The sequence below is a fragment of the Cyprinodon tularosa genome, unplaced genomic scaffold, assembly GCF_016077235.1.
Source record: "Cyprinodon tularosa strain WSP-4 unplaced genomic scaffold, ASM1607723v1 ctg306, whole genome shotgun sequence".
NCBI lineage: Eukaryota > Metazoa > Chordata > Actinopteri > Cyprinodontiformes > Cyprinodontidae > Cyprinodon > Cyprinodon tularosa.
Window position 1 is genome coordinate 2,014,575 of NW_024039015.1, and position 18,888 is coordinate 2,033,462.

At 39.9% G+C, this 18,888-nt stretch overlaps 1 protein-coding gene across 2 annotated transcripts in view; it reads left to right on the forward strand.

Annotated features, from left to right (window-relative positions):
* The window catches only part of adarb2 (adenosine deaminase RNA specific B2 (inactive)), a 303,296-nt gene that overhangs the window by 216,912 nt on the left and 67,496 nt on the right, over positions 1-18,888 (forward strand). For both annotated transcript variants that reach the window (XM_038292043.1, XM_038292044.1), the window contains exon 4: positions 16,429-16,543. In XM_038292043.1, the coding sequence (XP_038147971.1) occupies positions 16,429-16,543 (115 nt within the window). The remainder of the gene's footprint in view (positions 1-16,428; positions 16,544-18,888) is intronic.

Here is an 18,888-nt window from a genome sequence, read left to right on the forward strand (position 1 = left end):
GGCATTGTCTTTGGTTTTTCTGATGAAGCCATCATTCTTGTGGGAGCTTATGATCCTTGATTCTGATCCTTTCCTCATGCACCGGGGTTATCGTCTTGGTTTCCACCTTTTCAAGCCTAATGAGGACTCTCTGCTTGAGCCCTGCTTTGCTGCTGGAAGCCCACGGCGAGGCCTTGCGTCTCTCATCCACTCTGGGGGAGCGTGGGGTGAGCTAAGGGAAAGGCAGATCAATAGCTGTATCTTTGTCACTGTGTCTCTGTCTCGTGCTCCTTCATCCCCCCTTTGTTCTTCTCTCTGACATCAAAGGTAATCTTTATGGCGATGATGGCCTGCATGTTGTAGTCTGGCTGCCTTATCTGACAGAAAAGACCCCCGTTGTTGGGGCAGAAAGATGGACTAACCCACGTGTCGCATGGCCTGCAGGGCCATCTGGTCACGACACAACAAAAGGTTGGTTCAAGTTAGAGGCGTAGAAGGGCGGGAGTGTTTAACAGCACTTTTCTTTTTTTTTTGTCTTTCATTTCTGTCACGGGTCAAAATAGCATCTGTTACCCCAAGCAAAAGGCGAGACAACAGAGCAAAGTGTTAAAAGTCCCCGACACATCTTCTTTATTTAATTCTTTTATGGTTTCGATCTGGCGGACGGTGACAGTCAAAGATTTCGGATTGAGAGGGATGTTATGTATCACACAGAGAACAAACAAGGGAGAAATATTTCTCGCCGTTAGGAGTCTGGCTTTTTTTTTTTTTTTTTGGAATTTTAAAATCCCCCAGAGGCAGCCTTTTTACCAAATGAATAGATATCCATTTTCAAAAGCTTCATGCCTGGCAGTAGCCGAGGGATGGGGAGAAGGAAGACTCGGTTGCAAGGTGGAAATGGAGGTGGGGGGTTTGTCGAGGCAGAGGGCAGACACTGTTAAAACCGGAGAGAATTAATTGTTAAATACCTCTATAAAGAAATATAAGGCATGGCCCAGTTTTTATGCAGGCTGGGCGGCTCTGCAGGCAGGTGATAAGGTGGTGAAGGTGGATGGTTGAGGTGTGTGTGTGTGTTTTAGAGAGGAATCAGGCAATGGAGTTCATAGATGACCGACACACACACACACACACACACACCCATCACAGCTGCCTAAGGGTTCGGACTCCACATTTCCACTGATTAACTAACGCAAAATCTGCCGAAACATATGGAGAATGTTATGGAAGCCCTTAAAATCCAATCAGGAATGGATCTGGATTCTTTTGTCATTATTTCCCCTTCAGGGCTATAAGTGTTAAACAATAAATTATACACTTGGGCTTTTTTTTTTTTCTGCTTCGCGGCACACTGGCGAGCGTGCTATCACCCCCTACCGACATGCGCTACCTTCTAGGTCAAGCAGCAGCGGAGAAAATTTCCCTGCTGACATTTTGTGTTTCTGGCACAATATTGACTTCAGAGGAAAGACAGCAGGAGGATTGCTGATGACATTCCACATTACCTTGGAGAAAGGTGTTGAACTGTTTATATGCTTCAAACAGAGAGCGAGGGGAAATGTGCTGGAAATGCCTGGAAGATTCTTAGGATTATTAGAAAGTTTTGGGACTACAATAATATTTAAGGATATAGACAGGCATGTGTCACAGAGCTTTGTGTAGCTAGAGGGGAGGAGCGTTCATAACTCAGCTCCTAAATCAGCTACTAAATTGAGATGACAAGGCAGAAAACTGCATCAGAAAAAACAGCTAGTCCAGAGATACAGATTATAAAATCAACAAACTCAATTCCTGCCTCCTCTTTTTTGTTAAATGTATTTTAATGGAAAGATTTGCAAGCATGGGCTGCTCTTTATGCTTAACTCAAACTGTTAAAACCCTTATTTTTAACTGCTTTTGACCTTTTAGCTTTAAGCTTTTTTGTAAAAATATCTCCTAACATTTTTTAATTTACCATTTTAAGCCAGTTTGTGTAGATTTTCTTTCAAAGAAAGGGGTTTAAAATATGCATTTATCACATAAAGAAATATGGAAAAAGTGAAAATTACAATCTGTGATGAATAATTATATTCCACTAAAAGTTTTTATTACCGTATATAAGTAAAGAGAAATGTTTTGGGTTTTTTTATGGAAATGTATGTTTGCTTACAGTTCTCCAATATTTAGATGAGCCATCTTTTTATTCAACACTGATTATTAAATTGATACTACTTTTATATTGGTTTTTATCTCTGATATTCAGTCCCAAAGGTGTGTGGGTCTGGTTGCTTCGCTGTATCAGGGCAAATTCACTCCAACTATGGTGGCAAAAAGGGGTTTTTACTCTTAGCTTTGACATAAAAATAAAATTTAAATTGCTATGTTTTTAAATTGTCATACTAATAGGTATAAATATATTTTTTGCTCAGAAATTGAAAAAGTATATTTACAACACATATTAAAAGATTTCAGTTCTTTTATTTCTTGTTATTTTATTGAATTTTGCTCACATAAAATAAAAAAACACAATTCTGTCAAAAAAAATAAATAAAAGAAATTTGAAAAAGTTAAATATTGGGAACTTATGGAAACACACTTTGATCAACTAATCAATTAAAAACCTCTTTACCCTTTAAACTTTAAACTACATTATTATGACACCACAATCATGGTGAGGGCAGCTGACAGGATATACATCCAGAACACAGTCATCGACACCTCCCGCAAGGAGGCTAAGAATCAAAGATCTTTGTCAAAAAAGATGTTTTGTCAGAGTGTTGTTAGAAAGTTGAGCAGAAAGAAAAAGTGTGGTAGGAAAAGGAATTGCAGGGATTGCAGCAAAGTAGTGAACTTACACTGTAGTCAGTGCATTAGAGATCATTTCTACACATGGGCTAGAGAAGCAAGAAGTTCAGAATATGGACATTCTGTATGGAAGTGAATTTTAGTTTATTTAAGTACCTGGAACCAAGTACCGGTAGTTGTTTGTGAGAGTGCACTTGTGCCTGTAAGGTTTATCCAAAGGCAAAATGCTCAATACTGGTTGTGAAGAGCCAAAGACCCGCCCCCCCCCCCAGAGGACCAAGGCAAGCGCTGGGGGACCCCAAACCCCAGATTTTCCCATAGGCAACTGAATGAAGCCACATGGACCATTAAATTTGGAGTGTTGGCCTTAATGAATTACAAATGACAGAGAAGAGCACTCTGGTGCTTTGCCATTTAACACGTAATAACTACTATGGTAGCCCCAGTGTGTCATGAATGTAATAATCTCAACATCCTGCATGAGTTCAAATGTCCCATTAGGTAATAAGCTCACTTCAACAAAAACAGTAAATAGAATTATCTACAGTGGTTATTGCTTCTTTTACTCCTCCTTCACCCCAAACACATTTCCATATATAGGTAAATGTCCAGGACTAACAACTCTGTCACTTTTCAGCCACCGTAATCGACACAACATGGCATCTTTAATTGAATGAACCTGTCTATCTACAAGCAACTCATTTAACACTATTGGAATGCTCATATTAGCGCCGCCAACAAAAATCCATAAAAATTTGGTGATGATCTACATTATAATCCAGATGGAGGATTTTTTTTTTTTTTCTTTAACATTATTTGGTGGAAAACAAGCAGGTTCCCACTAAACGAGAGAGTGGCAGAAGTGACTATTGAAAGCATCTGTATCGGACCAAAAAAATCCAAAATTACTTCACTGAAGACAAAAACACAGGAAAGGTGAGCCATGCCTTGCTCAAAGTCTTTATCTGCTGATTGAACTAGAAAGCAGAGTGAATGAAGTAGGTGAAAGCAGAACAAACACCAGAGGCTGCAGACGCACGTTGTGCCTTACTTAAAAACCCTTGAAAGGATTTTAGGGAAATGTTACCAAAGGCATTAAGAGGAGCAATTCATTAAAATTTGGTAATGATCAAAATCATGTGCGAGTTTTAGGTATAGCTTTAAATCACAATATGGGGCAAAATTTGCTGCTTAGTGGATGTTTGCTTTCTCTGGGTGCTTTTCTAGTTTTTAAAGCTATTGTTATTAGACTTTGGGACAATATTTATTCATGAAAGCAATACTTGATTTTTTTCTAATTAAAAAATTACATACTGCACCTTAAAGTAGAGGATAAATAAATATCATCAGCTAATATGAAGAGAACAAAAAAATATATATATTTATTGTCATTTCAAGATGTAGTCCTTATATGACAGATGTAGTTCTGGCATTTAAAGGAATAAATATTTAACTACGATTCTTAAAAAGCCCCAAAATGGTGTCAAAGATTAGCTTGTCTGGTTTTTAATTCTACATTTTCCAGTGCCTTCACCAAATGTCTAAAATAGATCTCATGCATCACAGCTGCATTGACTAAATAACTCCTGCTTGTTTTCTCCACCCTGAGGACGCCCAGAGGAATTGCTAAAAAAAATTGGTCAGAACTAATGGAGGAGAAAAAAACAGGTGTGGTGAGTAAATCAAACTGCTACAGCTGCAGTTTTTATAGTGAGCTCTCCTCTGAGAGAAGCTTAACTCAAAAAAGACACTAAAAAAAACACATTCGTAAACGTGGAAACCCTAGAGCTTAGCTCACCTTGATGCTCATCGAGAGGAAAGCTGGCCAGCCGCTGCGTGGCAAGTGGCGGTGAAGGTCTGAGTGACTGAGGAGTGAGATCCTTGGCCGCATTTTTCTGCCACATTAGCTCCACACCCAGGGTGGCACTCAACCCCAGGACAAGGGAAGAGAGCTGATGTGTGTGAATAAGATGAGCTGCAATGAAAGAAGCTGCAAAGAGTGCAGAGAAACACAACTGTATTGTCATATAGATTCTGCTGTTTCCACAATGCAACTACAGCATGATGATGATGATGATGATGATGATGATGATGATGATGATGATGATGATGATGATGATGATGATGATGATGGTGATGATGATGTGAAAATTATACTCTGTTGGTCAGTGGGGGTTTCCTGGCTTCTATCATAGAACGTTAAGGGAGGCATATAGAGATCCCTGACATCAAAGGTAAAGGAGGAGGGAGAAGAACAGATAGATTATAAAAAAAACAGGTAAGGCTTAAAGATGTAAGAGGGAAACGTTGAGAACTGACATAGAGAGGTGAAGAGGAGGAGGGAATGAGAAGGAGGAGGAAGGAACAAAGATCTGGGCTTCTTGCCAGGGTCTATTCCACCTTTGCTCTCCAGGTCTTCCTGAGCTGCCACCTTGTCTGCTCTCTGTAATGTCCTCAATGAAAGGGCCTTTAAGGAGGGATGGAGGACTTGCACTGGGTGACCGACACCAGCTGACACTGCCAAGCCAAGCAGGGTTTCCTTCAGATTAAATAGATGTCATTTCCAGGTTTTTTCTTATTTGTATTTTATCTCTAATTCGTGATTTTAAGTATAACTTATTTATTCGTTTTGCTATTTCGTCTGACATAAATAAAGTTTTTCATTTTAAACAGTTTCTCCCTCTCTACCTGGTAGAGAAACATGCACTTAGCAACAGACATTTCCTGTTAATACATTACAGAAACTTAACTGACACGGATGTTTTAATAATTTAGACACTTTAATCATTGATTAATGGCTGTTGTTCCAGGATTGAACATTTACGTTGTTAAAGATAAGCTCTGTGTCTGCACCTTGAAGCTCTATCTCTCTGGTTCTTTTTCCTGAAAAGAGATCAGTCAGGACAAACTCTTTAAATAACACTTCATAACTTATATGTATTAAATAACCAGGAGACATGACAACAGATTCTGATAGAAATTGTAATCTTACTCAGATCAGAGAAATTGCTTAGAGCTGAGAAGGCAGCTTCATTTCAATTGGGTTCAGCTCCCAGGAAGTGGCCCCCGATTAACAGTTAAAGAGGCATTCATTACTAAATCTTTACAGAGGAACTGTCGTAATTAAATTAACTATTTTGGAAAACATCAGTTCTGACACGCAACAGGCAACTAATATTAAGGTGCCATAAACTGACTCATTATCAGTCATAATTATCCTAACATTGTTTACAAAAATTTAAAATCTTTAATGACAGCCAACATTTGAAAGCTGTTAACAGACAGGAGTGGAGTTAGAGAGAGAGCAGGCGGCCCCCCAATACCCCATCAGATGATAAACATGTCACACCACTGCACAGGAGAGAGCTGCAGTGACTAATCTTCACGGTATCATGTCCTGGATGACACTATCTGCTCTTAACAAGCACTACCATGAGTTTTCCACCCTTTTTTAAAACCTTCTCTGCTTGTATGGTCAAAAAGCCTGGTAGAGACACACTGAAATCACAAACATCAAAATGCATCCATACTGTGTTGTCAGTATTCTGGCTGGGTCCTTGCTGGGGCTTGAAGTTCATCCAACTTGTTGTCTAAAGATCTCCTATAATGACTGACGGAAGTGATTACTTGAATTTCCTGCTCCTCTATCTTCTCTTTCCTCCTGCTCTACATCCTGAGTGCCTCCCTCTCAACTCAGCTGGTATACTTGCGGAAATAGTTAAAGCTTTTTTTGAGCTTTCGATATGTTTATGAGTTGCTACTGGGTGTAACAAAACAACTTGCTATGGTTGCTATGATTACACATCATAGCAAATTTTCAAAAAGGCTGGAATACTGGTAAAATCACTTCCAGATGCACAACACAACAGCAGAGATGAAGAATATATATATAAAAAAGAAGAATTTATGAAAAAGAAATTGTGATTCGCAAATGGAGGAACTAATGTTATCAAAAAAAAACAACAGAATAAAGCTGCCGGAGTGTGAGGGACCAAACTTAAATAAGGACAAAAGGTGTTCAAAATTTGAAAAAGTGCTTTCATTTAATTGTGTAAAAATGGTTAACAAAGGCTCAAAAGCAATACAAAATAACTTAAATACAGAATCTGGGCCCAACTTAACTGAGGTCAACTGAGGAACCAACTCAAACAAAAAACTGACCTGCAATCAAAGAACTAAAGGCTGCTTAAAAAGGGATGGGGTAACCCAAGTCTACCACATGAGGGAGGCACAACATAACAAAAGAACCAATAAATACAAAAAAATTAACCATTCTATGAAACAAATAAAGCAAAACTAACTTTTACTTAGCAGAAACAATAAGAGTATTTAAGTGACAAACTAATTGAAAACAACTTGAAACAAGTCTCCCCCGTCAGTCTTTCAAAAATGGTACGCTCCAGGTTTCCTTTTCCGGCTGGTTTGCATCAGCAGCACCTCAAACAAAAGAACAAGTGTAAATAAACCATTCAGACAGACATTAACTAAAGTGTGCACCCATTAGAAAATACCTGTCTAAAATAAATAACCAACTTAAACATAAATTGTAATATAATATAAAGCAAGAAAAGAAAATACTAACACAATGTGGTGGTGGGAGGATCATCCACCACACGGAGCTACTCAAATATGCAGCCATGTTAAGCAGAGCTTTTCTAGAACCACAAATTAATCTTATCCCCCTTGTGCCTAAGATTTTCCTTTTTTACATTTAGAAACCTAAATTGCAAATTATTAACAAATTTACTTTCCTTTAACCCCCACCCCACCAACTCACCCAGAAAAATCAGATTTAGTTTACTTCTACCAGAGTGCGGCCTTCTCCTGCAGTTCCTCCATCTTGATATCCCGATCCGCATAACCAGCTACAAACTGACTTTCCCTCTTGTGCACTCAGTTGTACATTACATTTGATGGATTCCAGTGCATGTGTCTTAAATCTTTCACTTCACTTTGCTCTCCATCCACACCTGTGCTAAGTGTTCATCTAGTCAATTTAACCAACGTATAATACTAACATTTAATTGCTGCATGTGATGTATTAAGAAAAAAGGCGAAAATATGGTGATGTTTACAGACAAACCTCCATCCTTAGAAACATTGTGTTCTAAGTATGGAAATCATTGATCTTTCATTAAACTATAAATGCATACAAAAATGCTCTTTTTGTTTTAAAATATGTTTTAGCATTAAAACTTGTAAGAACAAAAAGATTTTTTATAAACTGGATTACAACTCAGAGGCACAACTCGAAAATGTAACTGTTATTGTCCAATTTCTCCAATATTGCACACTTGTAAACTGCAAACCTGGACCATTACATGCACTTCTACCAAGTACACACCAGAGGGATGTAGGATATAAATTATGGGACAGGGCCTGAGTTTCCTCCTGTTATAGGGCTACACAAATGCGTCTTTTCACTCTCCTGCATGTATTGTTTTTTACCCAGCTCTTATTCTTTCTCTCCTCCCTTCTTTACTTCTATGGTGACTCTGGCATGGCATACTCTTACAATCTCTGTTACTGTTTTTACAGCTTCAGGCGTATTTATCTTTAAAATTCTGTGCAGTTACCTTACTTGGCTCTTTATGGATGGAATGTAGTATACACTAATTAATTAAATTCTGCTTATTTATATAGGACCACTTCGCTACACATGTCATCTCAAGGCATTTACAGAGACAAATAAACCAGATCATACAGTCAGATTGGTTCAAAGTTTTCGAAGGAAAACCAGCTGATTGCATCGACTCAATTGCTCAAAGGCAATCGTCACACCAAGCATGCTTGTAGCAACAGTGGAGAGGAAAATAAAATATGATGTGGGTCCTCCCTTCACAGTTGGAATAGCTTTGACTCTTCTCAGATGGCCATCCACTAGGTGTAGGAGTGTGTGTAAGACTTTTTGACCGTTCTTCCAGAAGCACATTTGTCAGAACACAGACTGATGTTAGACTCTGAACTAACTCTGTTTGGGCTCAAATGGTAGAATCTCAAAAATCAAGACACCTTCAGTCGATTATCTCATCTGCCCACCAGTACGTTGTACTGTCCTCAGTACAACATATCACAGCACTTTACATCTCATAAGAAAATCTCAGCTTTTCCCAACAGTCATTCCATTTCAGGCTGCTTTTATAGACTCCATGTCACACTATGTACGTGCACTACTGGATGCTCTGTCGAAATCTTCTTGGAATTCACGTGTACTGGTCAAGGCCAGGAGTTACTCTGACCTGAGAGGATGCCCTCTCAAAATCTCTTAACTTATGACCTGATTGCATGCGAGTTAGCCACTAGGAACTATGTTTTTGCCAAGATTCGTACGCGACTTCCAGCATGTAGACACCCTGTCTACATGCTGCATTCTCTGTGGTGCCAAGCGAGCTTAAGGCCACGAATAAAACGAAATAAATGGTAAATGGCATGTACTTATATAGCGCCTTTATCCAAGTTAGGAGACTTGACCAAAGCGCTTTACACTACATTCATTCACCCATTCACACACACACTCACGGTGGCAAGCTACATTGTAGCCACAGCTGCCCTGGGGCTCACTGACAGAAGCAGGGATGCCATGCACTGGCGCCACCGGGCCCTCTGACCACCATCAGTAGACAATGCAGCTGAAGTGTCTTGCCCAAGGACACAACGACACTGAAAGTCGGAGTCAGGGCTTGAACCACTTCAACCCTTCGATTTCAGAGCAAACTCCTACATCCAACGCCACTGTCGCCACTGCCCATAAGGCAGTCGAATTGCTTCTATATTCGGCAAGCCAGCCAGAATTCTACATTCTACACTCATCCCAAAGGTTTTCAATCAGTGCAGGCAAATTAAGTTTAACCACAACAGAATCTGTCTTCCATGTGTTTGTAGACCTTGCTTTGTCCACTGGTGCACAGTCATGTTGGAAGAGGAAAGGGCCAGCTCCAAACTGTTCCCACAAAGGTGAGAATTGTGCAAACTGTCTTGGTATGCAAAAGTATTTAGAATTTGTTTAATTGGAACTACTGTAAGGTACCAAGCTTCTGAAAAGACATACACCACAATCCCCCCTACATCAAACTTTACACTCAGCACAATCCAGTCAGAGAAGCACCTTTCTCCTGGGAACCGCCAAACTCAGACTCATTCATCAGATTTTCAGATGAGAAGCAGGATTTGTCACCCAATAGAACACATCTCCACTACACTTGAGTCCAGTAACAGCATGTTTTACCCCAGTGCAACCAATAATTTACATTTTACTTGGTAATGTATAGCTGCTTTGCAGCTGCTTTACTATGGGAACCCATGTCATGAAGTCCTCTACGCACTGTTGTTGAGCTAATCTGAAGGCCACAGGACGTTTGGAGGTGTGTGGCAATTCACTCTGCAGAAATTTGGAAACATCTTCACACTTCACATGTCTCCGTATCCGCTGACGCCACTACATCTGTTTACGTGGCCTACCTGAATTGCTGTCGTTCCCAAAAATTTTTATTGTCTTATGATACAGCTGAAAGATGACTGTGAATACTTAGGAGCGCAGAAATATCACGACTGGATTTGATGCACAGGTGGCTTCATATCATAGTTCCACACTGGAATTCACTGAGCTCCTGAGAGGAACCTACTGTATTCTTTCACAAATATTTGTTTTTGCCTGCATGTCTAAGTGCTTGATTATATTGACGAGTGGCGATGAGTGGCCATGAAAGTAGTTGGAACACCTGATTCCAATAATTTGGCTGGATGACTTTTGGCAATAAATAACATATGAAAATAAAGAATATATATATATATATATATATATATATATATATATATATATATATATATATATATATATATATACCTTAATCTACCCATGCCTTCTGTCTGTTAAGGAAATAAAGTGATGAGAGATGAGATGTAAGTAAGAACACAGGTGTTAGTTAAAAATGCTAAAGTGTTCTGTGCTGAAATAATTAATCAAGCAAACTTTTCACCTCTCTCTCTCTGCTCTAGAAGAAGCTTCTAGCTGACTTTAGTGTCAGAGCAGCAATATGTGCTTGTGCATACATACGCATGGACCCGCCGCCACCCACCACACCACCGGCTGTGAGCACCTCAGCTTCCAGTTCTGACTGTGAGAGTATTTCACAGCTCTGATGAGGGTTATAATGTGCAATATGTTCACTAATTCATTCGCTCTCCTCGTCTTCTTGCTGCCCTAATCTCTCCCCCTCCCCCTTCCTCGCTCTGTATGTCTGTCGCTCTGGCATCTGTTGATGTCCTCTTAGCTACAGCAAGTAGCGATCAGTCCAAAAGGGCCCTCTGTGACGCCACTCTGTTGCCATCTCCCGGTGATGCATTTATGTTTTACAGTTGGCACACTGAAGCAGCTCTGGGCTAAGCCCTTAATTACGACCGGGATGAGGAGCGTGAAGGCTTTGGAGGGGTGTGAGTGAGAGACACATGCTTTGGCAACATCTGTTAAACAGAATTAGTGGGCGTCTGATGAGAAGCTTTGGGTTTGGACACAGGAACGGACGGGACGATTTGGAGGAATGAGTGGAAGAACATTTTTAATTCAAGCTGTAATTTGGAGATTTGGAGTTTGCAGACAGGAGTGAGAAGAACCAAAATATAATTTGTGTTAGCTGGAAAAGAAGCATAGAGATTGTCAGCGAGTGGTGGATGAAGGACAAAATGAGAAGTGATGTGAATATCTTGTCCAAACCTGTTTCTGTTGCCCTTGAGTTAAGCCAGAGAGCAGACAATTATTCTGGGACAATACCCAGAATACTGTTTTATATCGAAATTATATTGGCCGCAAAACAAGCATGTTACCAAGTTTTATTTAAATTCTTCCAACTCGGTTTAACTTTGGTTACTCAGTCTAAACTGACTTATAAATGTTTAGGTTGCTTAAAATAAAATGAGTCAACTCTTTAACCACAAAGAGTTGACTTAAAAACCTTAAAATAAAGCTATTTGAAGATGTTAATACTGATTAAAACAGAGCTTAGATTATCATAGAACATCTAGCTGTATTTGAAGTCAGGTTTTGTTCATGCATTTCCTCATGCTTTGGTAAGATTGTACATCTTGGGTAAAAATAAACAACACTGTCTCACCAACAAATGTTGTTTAATTTTTTTCCACACATTTTGCTGTGTCATGCTTTAACTAGGCTTTAACGTCGTAGGGAAGTCATATTTAAAATTCAATTGATTCTGGTTTAAACATGTATATAAATGTATTCTTTATCAGACGATATTGTCCCAAAATTTAGAAAATTTGTATCTAAAAAAAAAATAAAAAATCCTGTCTTAAAATCTGTGTTTTTTCCCCGTTATCTTATGCAGGCCAGTTAGTTATACTTCAGCTTGAACACCTAAATTCGTATCATATATCAGCAATCATCTGTCAATCAAATTTTTTCAGTCATAGCATCTTGATTCATATGTCACAGCTAATATACACAACAGTTAAATAAGAAATAAGAATCATTTCCTTTCCCACTGAGTTCCGCCCTAGTGTTCACTGGGATGGACGTCTGTGTCTTTGGCAGGCGTACAGCTAACAGAACTGGCAGCATTGCGAGGCAAGGGCTCAAACATGTACGGCTGGAAGCCTTCTACACCAAACCAAGCTTCTGCCGCCCTGGCATCCTCTTCCACAACATCTTCGTCCCCACTTTCCTCCTCTAAATAAAAAATGGATGACGAAGGAGACTCATCCACGACCTCCGACACAAAACTCTCCTCCTCTTGCATGTTTCCGCTGTCCATAGCGTTCCTTGACAGTGTCGTTTCTAAGTCACCAATTTAGTGCTACTTTGTCCCAATGGAATTTCCCATTGGGAACCTACTAGCACTAAGTTACTAACTGATTAGCAAGATGCCATAAACAAACCGGCCACAACCAAACTTGTTTGCGAACCTTCCGCCACAACAATCCCGCCCCCTTGATAAATGACCAATCACATTCACTTTATTCACTCGTGTAAAGTCATGCGCCACCGGTTTCCTTACGACTTTAAACAGCAGCCTGGCATAATGTAATCACACTGAGGACATACATTTAAAATCTAGATTTTCATATTATTGTTTTCATACAACATGTTGTTAAGTACTAATACCAAATTATTGCAAATTAATATAGTTTTCACAACAAAAACACATGCGGATTTAAAGGTAATGAGAAGTTGTACATTCATGTCAGAACACAGAGCCTCTAAATTTATGGGCCTCTTTTTATAAATCTTTTCTTTCCCCATTTTACATACACTATATTGCCAAAAGTATTTGCTCACCCATCCAAATTATTGGAATCAGGTGTTCCAATCACTTCCATGGCCACAGGTGTATAAATTCAAGCACCTAGGCATGCAGACTGTTTTTACAAACATTTGTGAAAGAATGGGTCGCTCTCAGGAGCTCAGTGAATTCCAGCGTGGAACTGTGATAGGATGCCACCTGTGCAACAAATCCAGTCGTGAAATTTCCTCGCTCCTAAATATTCCACAGTCAACTGTCAGCTGTATTATAAGAAAATGGAAGTGTTTGGGAACGACAGCAACTCAGCCACGAAGTGGTAGGCCACGTAAACTGACGCAGCGGGGTCAGCGGATGCTGACGCGCATAGTGCGAAGAGGTCGCCAACTTTCTGCAGAGTCAATCACTACAGACCTCCAAACTTCATGTGGCCTTCAGATTAGCTCAAGAACAGTGCGCAGAGAGCTTCATGGAATGGGTTTCCATGGTCGAGCAGCTGCATCCAAGCCATACATCACCAAGTGCAATGCAAAGCGTCGGATGCGGTGGTGTAAAGCACGCCGCCACTGGACTCTAGAGCAGTGGAGACGCGTTCTCTGGAGTGACGAATCGCGCTTCTCCATCTGGCAATCTGATGGACGGGTCTGGGTTTGGCGGTTGCCAGGAGAACGGTACTTGTCTGACTGCATTGTGCCAAGTGTAAAGTTTGGTGGAGGGGGGATTATGGTGTGGGGTTGTTTTTCAGGAGCTGGGCTTGGCCCCTTAGTTCCAGTGAAAGGAACTCTGAATGCTTCAGCATACCAAGACATTTTGGACAATTCCATGCTCCCAACTTTGTGGGAACAGTTTGGAGCTGGCCCCTTCCTCTTCCAACAAGACTGTGCACCAGTGCACAAAGCAAGGTCCATAAAGACATGGATGACAGAGTCTGGTGTGGATGAACTTGACTGGCCTGCACAGAGTCCTGACCTCAACCCGATAGAACACCTTTGGGATGAATTAGAGCGGAGACTGAGAGCCAGGCCTTCTCGTCCAACATCAGTGTGCGACCTCACAAATGCGCTTCTGGAAGAATGGTCAAAAATTCCCATAAACACACTCCTAAACCTTGTGGACAGCCTTCCCAGAAGAGTTGAAGCTGTTCTAGCTGCAAAGGGTGGACCGACGTCATATTGAACCCTATGGATTAGGAACGGGATGTCACTTAAGCTCATATGTGAGTCAAGGCAGGTGAGCAAATACTTTTGGCAATATAGTGTATATCCTACCCTCATCAAGTGTAAATGTGTCCAGAGCTGTAGAGTAGATGGTTTTTAGTGAGACTTGATGGGAACAAGATTTGAATAATTTATGTTAAGTTTCAAGGTTTGAACCTTCCCTACTATCCTCCTTACTGTGCATTTTGGTCTGAGAGACTCATGTATTTGTTTCAAGTTGTTAACTTAATTACTGTTTGGAATAAAGACATAGCGATGCTTCACATGAAGCACTTTTGCTTCTCTAGTGCATGACAGCAACAGAACAACATCAACTGTAAAAAGCAAGCAAAGCCTTTCTTTGGTTGAGAATGGATAAAAAATGTTCTTAGCCATTAAAAAGCTTCACTGAATGCATTTATTTATCATTTTCACACTACTAATAGAAAGATGTAGAGAGTAAGGCTAAAGCAAAATTCTGATTTAAAAAAAATCAAAATTGCAATTGAGATTTTATTAGAATTTTCCTCTGCATTAAGACAACCACATAAATGTTTTTCTCTTGGGGTTCATTGTTTTCACGACCTTAGGGTGACCAAACGTCCGTATTTCCCGGGACATATCCGTATTTCACGTCCTGTCCCGGGCGTCCCGGGTTTTTTTTAGAAAGTGAGGAAATGTCCTGATTTCACTGCGCACGACGCTCCGTGTGACGTAATCCCTGAGCCGCGTCAGTGCGGGCAGCCCTGCTCTTAATCAGAGGCTCTGTTCGAAAACCTGGGCTGCATCCTCCAAGGACGCGGTCTACCTGGACTGGATCCTTCGAAGTCCTTGAAAATAAGGAGGCCGGAAGAGTTTTGTCTGTAAATTCGAACAGGTCCACCCTTCGGCGGGTTTTACCGCCGTATGCTCTGTTGCTTAGCAACCGTGAAAGTTGGCACACAAAGCAGGAAAAGAATGAATACCAAGGTTTTCAAAACTGTTTGTTTATTTATTTTTAAAAAAGGTTAAAGTGAACAAAGACTACACTCACAAGAATCCAGAGTGGAATAAAGATTCCAACCACCGGGAGCAGGAACAAATCAATTCAAATGTAATGATAGAAACCTTAGTCAGTTAAATAACCTGCTGCTGTCATTCTGCACATCTCTGATGTTGCTGCTATTTTCAAATATCCATTACTGTAAAAATGTCCATAGCTGCATATTGGTTATTTATTCCCCAGTTTTATATTGTTAAAACACTTTACAGAATTTTATTTTTTATATTTTAACTCTTCCCTATTATGTTATTCTTATACATTTTTCTAAGGTCCACATTTGTGTGACCATTTTCAATAATCTTCCTGCTGCTGTAAATTTGCCCATTGTGGGACAATAAAGGGATTTTCTATTCTATTCTATAAAGGGGTTAGAAATATATAGGTAAATCTAAACAATGTATCTACAAAATATATCTGCAAAATCTCTAATATTCAACAACAAAAAATACTTAGTTAAGCATATTGTGCAAAACAAGAATAAAAAAATTTAACTCCTATCAAATTTATAGTCCCCACACTGCCGATCTATTAGAATCTGTCCTTAAATTATAGCCAAACCCATTTACACAGTAACAAATAAAAGCCTTTAGATAAACCAAACATTACCGCCACATATCTGACTCAATAACCATTAAAACAACCATTTTCATTCATTTCAGACGGAACTATTCACAGAGTTGTATTATATTAAACTGAACTTCCAATTTTCACCACTGTTCTGTGCCAAGTAACATTTCGTCTGATCACGGAGCAAATCCCGATGATGAGACATTTGTTCTTTCAATCACCCCGCCCCCCCGCTCCAAGGTGTCCTGGTTTTCCCAAATGAAAATATGGTCACCCTACACGACCTTAAATGCTCCATTGTCGTAGGACAACTGTCTACTTCTAGTTTGCATGGATCTGCTCTCCAGCTGCAATTCTCCTTCAATAATTTCTGAAGACTTACCTCTAATAAAGATGGGTCTCTTTTTTATTTTAATTGCTACTAAGGTGTTTAAATCTTGCAAAGAGTGGATTTTTTCCCCCAATTTCATTATGATCTGCTATTTGAAACCTCTCTGGCCTGACATGTTCAAGAAGGAGAACAAAATATTAAAAAATTCAACCTTGGCAGTCAGTCAGCACCCATTAATGTTCAAAAGGAAATTAAGGCAGAAATTGTGTGTTTTTTTTTCAGGATTTTGCCGATTCAATATTCCAGTTGGTGAGGGAGAAGTACCGATCGCTGGTGGGTGGCTGCAGCCCAGCACACGCTCGACACAAATCCCTAGCAGGCATCGTAATGACCCGAGGTATGGTAAATTTCATTGACTTTTATATATGACTTTGAATTATTGAAGCAGTGCAATATAGACAGAGTGACAGTGTGTGGTGGGGTGGGAGGGTGGGTAGTGGGTGAGGTGGGGGAGCGGAGAGAACAAGGGTAGGATGGAGGAGGAATTCTAGTTTGAGAGAGAAATTATGAAGGGAGCGTGGGAAGACAGACACAGTTTTCATTTCGCGGTGTTCCTTGAGAAGGCACCTTCTTGCTGAATTATTGACTATTCCGAGTCTCCGAGGAGAATGAGACATAGTAGAGATTGTCAGTCATCCCCAGTGCAGGCTGGACTCGTACCGTCGAGAAAGCCTTGACAGCAGTTCCAGATGCCACAGTGGGAATCCTAACTAGATCAGCCTAATCTAAAACCTGACGGAGTGACACACTGCAGGGACAGCAAGGAGGAGGAGGAAGAAGTTTTACTCCTCTGCTCTGCTGCAGTAGCAAACAATCACATGGACATGAATCCTCCCATTGCATTCATGCATTTAAAAGGTAACTGCAGCTGTTATATGTACATCCCAGCATGAGTTCATGAGAAATTCTGATGTGTTTTTGGTTTATTTGTTCTTAATTTACTCTTCTTGAAGTTTTTGGAAGTCTGTTAATCTCAAGTAAATTGGGCTACGTTCACACTGCTGGCGTTGAAGCTCAATTACGACTATTTTGTGAAATTCGATTTTTTTTGTGTTGCCTTTCACATTTCCAAATATAAGCGACGTCTATGCGATCGCCTGTGTGGACTGCATTCATAGAACGCAATTGTCCCTTATGCGCAGTAGAGGATGTACTGACGTCACAAGCCAGTGTGCTCTATTTTTACGGAAGTAAACATGGATGGCAGCGCTGGAGCACACCTAGCGATCTTTCCCAACCTTAAAAACTCAATGTTTTTAATATGGTTAAACACATATACTACTCTCCGCATTATCGTCCGCCATGGTTATTGTTTTTCTTACCGCTTCTGGATAGCAAGACGCAGAATTGTGACCTTTGTCGGGTATTAATGGCACACAGGTCTGATTCCGTAAAAGTAAAAAAAAATCCACTGTCCTTACAGGAGAAAATTCCCCTCCCCCCCTTAATGACTGACTTTCAGAATCATAGACAGGTTTCAGATATTACAGGCTAACAATGGAACCAATGTCCCACTCATCGGTTTCCATTTGCATGTTTCAAAGCAATACAAGGCCTTATCTATATAAAGACTCAAACTCACTGCGGATCCAGACATTTGAATTGAGAAAGCTTCCTGGAGAGGTGGCGAAACGTCTTCAAACCTTGGAAACCAAGTCCTGTGGATATTTTTTGAACTTTTACGGAATGACTATGACCTGGATGACTGAGAATCTTCATCAGCACACAGGTTGCATTTGAACAGATCAGATTCGTATCGGATTAAGGACCAAATAGCCAATTGGCCTGGGTCGCATTGGAAAAAATCACATCTGAGTTGTTAAGACTGTCATGAAAAGATCAGATCCAGGTCGCATATGTGCAAAAAAGTCAGATTTGGGTCACTTCAGGCTGCAGTGTGAACGTAGCCTTAGATGCACAGCACTGGTTTAAAGCACTTTTTTATATCTTTCTTTCTCCTCAACATTATGTCCTCAAAATAAGAATATTTAATTGGTAAATCATGAAAATGACAAATATCATCAGGAGAATGACGCCCAGTGTTCTTTAAAAACCTTTTCCTTCCATATTAAAGAGAAGACAGATTCCAACAAAAGTGAAACATTATTCCAATTGGTGCATTTGGGTCACCTACTTTCCTTCACCACTTTCTTCAATATCGCTAAATGATTGTATTTTACATTATAGGTATGTAGTAAACATCCCACGTGCATAATTCTTTTACCACAATGATGGTAACACAGTGCACTACTAAAGCACTAAAGAAGTAGAAGGCTTTGGTTCAGTTCGGAGCCTAATGGGGGGATAGTGACCTCTGGATGACCTTAATAAATAATCTTTACTATTTAACAAATAAAAAAAAGCACAAATGATCATTTTAACTGCAAAAACTGATGCTCTGTCAGAACAGCATACGCAGTCAGATTGACATACTTTTAGTTTTTATCTAACCTAAATTAATTCAGTCACAATGTAAACCACAGCAAATGTTTTCTATGATTTTAAACATGAAAACAAAATCTAACACATTTCAAATTCCCGCACACACATTTTTTTACTACTATAGTCACTTATTTTAAATTAATATTGAGTAACATGATTTCAGTTATAGAGGCTTCTTCCTTAATCATCCCAGAAACTTCAATCATGTCTGGCTGTTTCAACATCCAAGAAATAACAGTA